The sequence below is a fragment of the Sitophilus oryzae genome, unplaced genomic scaffold (genome assembly GCF_002938485.1).
Source record: "Sitophilus oryzae breed Bouriz unplaced genomic scaffold, Soryzae_2.0 scaffold_535_pilon_pilon, whole genome shotgun sequence".
In the NCBI taxonomy this organism is placed as follows: Eukaryota; Metazoa; Arthropoda; class Insecta; order Coleoptera; family Curculionidae; genus Sitophilus; species Sitophilus oryzae.
Window position 1 is genome coordinate 1463084 of NW_022147124.1, and position 7800 is coordinate 1470883.

At 33.8% G+C, this 7800-nt stretch overlaps 2 protein-coding genes across 3 annotated transcripts; one reads left to right on the forward strand and one right to left on the reverse strand.

Moving 5' to 3' along the window:
• The first annotated feature begins 1826 nt into the window (after positions 1 to 1826).
• LOC115886927 (procyclic form-specific polypeptide B1-alpha-like) lies at positions 1827 to 3172 on the forward strand. Of its 2 annotated transcripts, XM_030906257.1 has the most exons (3): positions 1827 to 1925; positions 2230 to 2476; positions 2521 to 3172. In XM_030906257.1, coding segments are annotated over exons 1-3 (303 nt in total). In that variant the 5' UTR covers positions 1827 to 1871; the 3' UTR covers positions 2523 to 3172. The 2 variants fall into 2 exon arrangements, with proteins under 2 accessions (XP_030762117.1, XP_030762116.1); XM_030906256.1 differs by having other exon boundaries at positions 2230 to 3172.
• Positions 3173 to 5773: 2601 nt separating this feature from the next.
• On the reverse strand, positions 5774 to 7581 carry LOC115886909 (cell surface glycoprotein 1-like). The gene is made up of 3 exons (XM_030906236.1): positions 7461 to 7581; positions 6560 to 7177; positions 5774 to 6218 (listed from the first exon to the last, which is right to left on the reverse strand). The coding sequence occupies exons 1-3, from the start codon at positions 7512 to 7514 to the stop codon at positions 5826 to 5828; spliced, it is 1065 nt and encodes a 354-aa protein (XP_030762096.1). The 5' UTR covers positions 7515 to 7581; the 3' UTR covers positions 5774 to 5825.
• Positions 7582 to 7800: the final 219 nt, after the last annotated feature.

A 7800-nucleotide genomic window follows, 5' to 3' on the forward strand; every position in this document is an offset into this window, starting at 1 on the left:
AATTTTTATATATAGTTATATCTATTTTTTTTATAGATATATAAAATAAGATTATATCAGTCTGGAAATTACCAAATTTTCGTTTAATATTTCAAAACCAAAATTTGATATCTCGGAAACGGTTGGATTTAGTTATATTATGTGTATTACAATTTTTGCTTAAAATTGAAGGAAGTATTGAATTACCCAATAATATACAGGTGGTTCCATTTAAAAAAAAAAAAAATCTTTGATGTGCCACGGTTTTATGACCGACCCTGTATACTTAAATTTATTACAAGATGTTATGCATTTAAAAACCCTATAACTTTTGTATATAAATTTTTGCGGAAATTTGTACTCTTTGTACAATAATAATCGACCGCTTTCACACTTATTAGGCACAACCCTGCAATAAACCCATCCATAAATTTACATAAAAAAAATATAAGAATTTTTTTTAGCGAAATAAATAGATTGGTATGGACGTCATCTGCTTTTCTGTCATCGTCTGTCGAAATCTTACCTGAGAAAAAGAAAACTAGAGTATATCAAGATGAAACAAATTATAGAAAAAAAATCGACAAGTGCGAGTCGGACTCGCCCACCCAGGGTTCCGTATGAAGACTATATTTTTATGATTTAATTACTAATGTATACTTAGTTTTTAGATTTTTCCCTATACTTGTAGTATAAGACGGTATTACTCCACAAAAGAAAATCGATAAAATAAAAAAAAATAGCTATTTATGTAACAAGTTGCGAAATGAATGTGTTTTAAGCATGGGGCGCAAAATTGTCCAACCAGGCGAAAACCGAGTTGGACAATGCGTCGAATGCTTAAAACACTCTTTTCGCAACGAATTTCATACAAGATTTTTTGTTAAAGCGGATAATTTGAGATTTTCATGTTATTATTATTACTTATTTTTAAACATTTTTTAAAATGTTCTGGTAATCGGTTTCTAAGGCATTGTTTATGCATTGTTTAATGACAAAGTTCTGTCAGGTTCAAACGTCGCCGTATTTCCTACAAAGTTTTATGAAAAAATGAGTGATAATGACGAGTCTTTGGATATTCAACAAGCTGCTGAAACTGCGCTATCCACGTTAGTGCCCGGGACCGGGAAGTCGAAAAACTTATACGTGACCACCTACAACAACTTTGAAACCTGGGTCAAAGAAAAACATGTTGAGAATTTCACAGAAAAGGTATTTGCTAGCCTATTTACTTATTCCGACTCCTTCAACTTGCATTTCTCTTAGAGATGAAAAGTTGGATGCCTCTTGTATTCACTTTAAATAATTTAAATAATTATTGTACCTTTCAGATTTATAATAAATATATATTTTCATTGTTTCTAACGTTTGATTTTTTACTTTTAGGCACTTACTACTTACTAGTGCTTAAACAAGTGTCACTTTTAGATACTAGTGCCTGAATGAATGTCATTTCGAATCCCAAATAAATATCAAAAACTGTCAATTTTGAAACGCTTTCACAAAAAATATTTTATTTTTTTTTATTTACTAAAAGAAATAAATAAAATAATTAAAAAAAAATATTATCTAGTTTACTGTAAACTAGAACCTACGGCATATTAACTAAAATTAAACTAAACCGATTACTAAAAGTTAATTCGATAGATCCATACATAAAATCAAAAAATGATTACAAATTTGTTATTGTCATTGCGCTTTCCACGAATCTGATTATATATATCTAGACAATAAATCAAGAATTACTAACGCAAAAAACAATTTTGAAATATTAATATTTTAAATTTCAAAATATGAAGGATAAAAACATCCCACCACCTGCCGTTTAGTAGTATAAATAAAGCTGTTTTCTATATTGCGAATATCACAACCAGTCAAAGGTTTAATTAGAAATGAAGGGTTTAACATTGGCAGTATTTGCATTTGTGGCACTGGCCACTATTCAGGTATTTTAACAATAGTTTTTTTTATTCAATCTTTCTCTCAGTTATATTTTGTATTTCTTAAAGTGAAAAAAAAACTTTTACTAACTTATATTTATTTTTAATCATTTTTGTTATGTTAAAATGTTCTCTTTTTCTGTTTAAACTTATTTTTTCAGTAAAATGAGAGTTGTAGAAGACTATAAAATGAAGGGAAGGGGGGGGGGTCTTGAGTTAAAATGAGAGTTACTAGTTATTTTTTATTTTAATTTATTGATATTGTTGGATTAATGATTTTTGAATCTTATATTACGTGAACCTTTTCCAGAAAAGCGAAGCACTCAGTTTATTTGGAAAGCAAAAGGAGACAAAAGAAGATCTTCCAGCATCCTATGTCGAGTCTGAAGTAGAAAAAGAAGTTCTTTCTCCTCCATCTTCTACCAAACCGTTTCCACCACCACCACCATCAGGTAGGCCTGGACCACGTCCAAGACCCTCTCCAAGACCAAGACCCTCTCCACGTCCAAGACCTTCTCCACCACCACGTCCTTCTCCACCATCCACACCATGTGACTAATCTCTTAAATTATAGGCGGCAGAGCCAGCTGGGATACCTCCCAATAAACTTTGTCCTCCAACTAAATTAACATATATTTTAAGATGTATTGTAGGATATTCCTTAATTTTTCTTTATTTTTTTTTTGAATAATATATTAATGCTATATTACATTTTTCTCTTATTAATACTCTTATACCGTGTGTTGCATCGTCGACCTGAACATAGAAAATTCCTCGGAAAATCCCATGTAAATTTTAAAAATGATGAATAAGTTTTCGCTATTTTATTTTACAGAAAATTTTATTTGAAACTTTTTAAATAGTTCCTTAAAATTAAGCAAATTGTTCATTTTGAATAATTTATAAGAATTCATTTTGAGTTACGAGAGATACAAAAAAACTAAATAAGAAGAAAATTTAAAATAATCCGGTTCTGGTCAAACTATCATAAAACGGGCCACACATTATAGGATTTATCGTACAAGTTGTACAACACTAAATCGTTTCGACCGTTGCGTTGGATGAATGGTTGGATCGTTGGGTAGGGGCATTGTAGTACAACTTGCAGCTCGACTCTGTCGTATCGTATGGAAGTATAGCATGCATAAAATCTGTGGTACAATGTATTAGTATCTAGATACGAAAGGTTTGATAGTTTGTGTGCAAGCACTTCTTGTTGAAACGAAATATAAACATTTTTCGTGGCAAATTAAGTACAATACAGTGCATAAAAATTGAAAATAAAAAGTTTTGGTCAGAATTTATAAACATATATCGTTTGCATGCATCGGTGTGTGGGATGTAAAAAATTCCGAATCATCATCATCATTATCATCATTTAGCTTATACCGTCCACTGCTGAACAAAAGCCTCCCTTAACTTTAGCCATTTCTTTCTATTTTGTGCCACTTTAATCCAGTTTCCAGCCACCCTCTTAATGTCATCTGTCCATCGACTAGGAGTTCGTCCTCTGCTTCTATAGGCCTCATGTCTTGGCCTTGATTCCACAAGTCTCTTTGTCCACCGTCCATCTGTTATCCTAGCCATATGTCCTGCCCAATTCTATTTAAGATGCAAGACAGGTATCACCACATCTCTTACTCCTGTTCGATTTCGTATTGTATGATTGGGTATTTTACCTCTGAGTGTAAGTCCCAACATGGACCTTCCCATTTTCCGTTGCATGAGCTGTATTCTGAGTATGTTCTTTTTTGTTAAGGTAAGCGTTTCAGCTCCATACGTGAGGACAAGCAAGACACACTGGTGAAAGATCTTTCTTCTTAAACATATATGGTAATATCAGATCTCAGTATATGCCTTAGTTTGCCGAATGCCGCCCACGACAAACCTATTTGTAGTAGAATTTCGTGGGTCTGATTATCCCTTCTAATACCGAAAAATTCCGAATACTTAAACAAAAATTAAAGAAGTGCATGTTATATAATAAAGCGGATGCTACTTTGGAATCTTTGGAACAAGACAAAATCAACTGGGAAGCAATTTATTGTACGACAGACATTAAACTAATAGTTTAAGTTTGTCGACAACAGTGCATCCGATCTGTCGTTCAAACGGTCGCGGTCGCATCAAATTTGTGTTATACAACCTGCAGTACGATAAATTGTATAATGTGTGGCCCGTTTAAGTTATGTCACGATAATAGAATAATATAACCATTAAACGGCCTACACACGTAACGATTTATCGTACTGCATGTAGTACGATATCCATCGAAACTGCCGCATTAACGATAAATCGTAGCGTGTGTAGGGAAATTGAATGGTTTGCAGTATGCAGTCGTCAAATCGTTTGCAGTTCGGAGACGGAGCTTTCGTAAAATATCGTATCAACGGGTCGTGTCTGGGGTGGGGTTTGAACGCAAGTCTGAACGTGTGGAGTGTATTTATTCCGTGCCGCAGCGCCGCAATTTTATTACAAACTAAATCCATCACACAAATAATTTTTAAAATCAAGAGGTTCTTCTTTTTCCAGTACTTTTACCAACCTCAAATGTGAATATTTCTTTCTCTCCAGCAACCACTTCTTACACCATTTTCGCTTTTTGATTTCTTTTTGTTCATCATCTTCATCTATCAGCAATAACGCAGCTACAAGCACGGCAGCTTTTTTCTTTGAAATTCTTGACATAACGGTAGCCCTTTTCGACGAAAAGTGAATAAGCTGAACTGCGGTACTTGCGGCAGTACAATGTGTTGCATCGTGTGTACAAAAAATGGCTGTACTGCAAGCCGTACGATTTTCTTTACGATCTGCAGTTCAACGCGCAGTACGATAAATCGTTACGTGTGTAGGCCGTTTTATAATTTTCTTCTAGAGAGATCTATCAAAAATAACTCATGTTCTTTATGAAAAGTTCCAAAAAGTAAGGATAATAGAATCTTTAAAAAATCAAATATATTTCGTAGAGATGTCAACGTAAGAAGAGTTGAAGTAGTAATAAAGAAAATTTATTTATTAAACACTAAACAATTCACCAAATTCAGTACCTAAGTACTTGTTAATTCTAAAATGGACAAAATTTGATCTAGAAATTATGCTTCTTCAAAATACGTCAAGCAGTTTAAACTTCTTCAAAAAACTTCTTCAAAATACGTCAAGCAGCGTCAACGCGAAAAAATTATACTTAAACCATTAAATTCTAGGTAAAAACGTGCTTTGGAAATGTTTTCATAGAAATACAACATTTTCCAGAGCAAAAAAGCTACAGCGAATTGTTAAAAATGCACATTTTTGAAAAACACCCCGTAACTCCGAAACGGTAACAGATATTGATGTGCGGTTTTCACCATCATATTTTTTATGAAAATTGAGCTCCAGACACCGATATTAGTTTTCGTCTATCTCCTATACAAAAAGGGTGTTTCCATTTAAAAGCGTCCAATTTGACCTACCCTGTACATATATTAAATATCAGGTAATATTATATTTTAGTACCGTTGTTTTATATGTTGACGTAGTTATTGTTTTAATTATAAAGTACCTATATATAGTTACACAACATTTTATAGCGTCTCTTTAATAGTTTAAATCAATGGATTTTTAATTCTTAATATCACTTGGTATTTTGTATTTTCATATAATGGGACGGTAGGCATAAAAATATTAAAATTAGCATTATAAAATTTTGAATTATGTCATATGACAAATGAAATTATGTTGTTTCGTTAGTAATTGGGTTTTTTTAGTTACAAGACTGAAACTATTGATGTGATACGAAATTTTGAATAGGTATACTGACTGAGTGTAGACAAAAACTATTTTTAAATATTAAAATAATATATTATTTTATATATTTACAAAAATTAAAAAAATACATTATCTTACAAGGCGTGTTAAATTTTCAGTTTAGAAAATATAAGCAGTAGGTGGTGGTGGTGGAGATGGTTCACCGGATGGTGGAGTTGGTAAGTCAGATGGTGGAGAAGGCTCATCCTTTACTTTAAGAGGTTCACCAGATGGTGGTGGTGGTGGTGATGGTTCACCGGATGGTGGAGTTGGTAAGTCAGATGGTGGAGATGGTTCGTCTTTTACTGCTCTGCGTCTGAGTGGTTCATCAGATGGTGGTGGTGGTGGAGATGGTTCACCGGATGGTGGAGTTGGTAAGTCAGATGGTGGAGATGGTTCGTCTTTTACTGCTCTGCGTCTGAGTGGTTCATCAGATGGTGGTGGTGGTGGAGATGGTTCACCGGATGGTGGAGTTGGTAAGTCAGATGGTGGAGAAGGCTCATCCTTCACTACCTATAACAATTTTATGAATTATTCCGTATCTCCGCTGCTGGGTTTGTTCCAGAGGAATTTTAAGTAAGCTTTGTTTGGATTATAAATATATTTTCGAATTAAAAATTTCATTCTTTTTCATTCCTTAATTTGTTCATTTTTTTTACCGATGGAGGAAATTTGATATAAATAAATATATTTTTAATTAAGTATAGGTTAAGTTTGAATAGCTGCCATTTATTTGTTAGCTAGACTTTGCCATTTAAGCAAATTATATCAAAATATGTATTTTGATGTAGTATGTAATTTTACACATTGTAAGTACCTATATGCTTAATAAAGAATATTATTATTTTTATTACCTTAAGAGGTTCATCAGATGGAGGTGGAGGTGGTGATGGTTCACCAGAAGGTGGAGTTGGTAAGTCAGATGGTGGAGAAGGCTCATCCTTTACTTTAAGTGGTTCACCAGATGGTGGTGGTGGTGGTGATGGCTCACCGGATGGTGGAGTTGGTAAGTCAGATGGTGGAGAAGGCTCATCCTTTACTTTAAGAGGTTCACCAGATGGTGGTGGTGGTGGTGATGGCTCGCCGGATGGTGGAGTTGGTAAGTCAGATGGTGGAGAAGGCTCATCCTTTACTTTAAGAGGTTCACCAGATGGTGGTGGTGGTGATGGCTCACCGGATGGTGGAGTTGGTAGGTCAGATGGTGGAGATGGTGGAGAAGGCTCATCCTTTACTTTAAGAGGTTCACCAGATGGTGGTGGTGGTGGTGATGGCTCACCGGATGGTGGAGTTGGTAAGTCAGATGGTGGAGAAGGCTCATCCTTTACTTTAAGAGGTTCACCAGATGGTGGTGGTGGTGGTGATGGCTCACCGGATGGTGGAGTTGGTAAGTCAGATGGTGGAGAAGGTTCATCAGCTAGTGCTGCTACGTGTTTTGCTTTATGCCAACCGAATAAACTGAAGGCTTCGCTGGTCTAAAAAAAAATCGAAAACTATAGAGTGCATTTATAACAAAATTGTTATCAGTTGTATCATAGACTTTAGAGTGTGGTTGTATTAAGAAAACAAAGAAAGTTTTAAGATAAATTAACATCACGTAATAAAAAAATAATTATAAAAATATATAAACAAAATTATTAAAAATATTAAACTAAAATATTGAAATAATTACTTAAAATGGTTATTTTTATCTTCTCATCACTTAATATACAAAATCAGAAGCATACTTAAGTTTTTAATAATAAAATTGGAAATTACCTGAACAGTGGCAAGTGCCACAACTGCAACTAATGCCAATCCTAGTAACTTCATGTTTAGAGAAGCTTCTGATCGGTTATGATACCTTAGCCTTAGACACCGGTCATATTTATACTTCGATGCGGAATGTCAAGTGGTTAGGTCCTTTATCTAGCGCATTTTTAAGCATACATTTATCAAAACTACTTATGACTTTTATCGAAAAAGAATTAGTTCTATTTACAACGCCGTGATTCACGTTTTTCTATAAATGTTTATTTCTTGTAAGTCTGTATTGAATATCTATACTTTTAACAAATAGTTATATAATGTGTTATATTATTAAATAGTTATGCGGCAT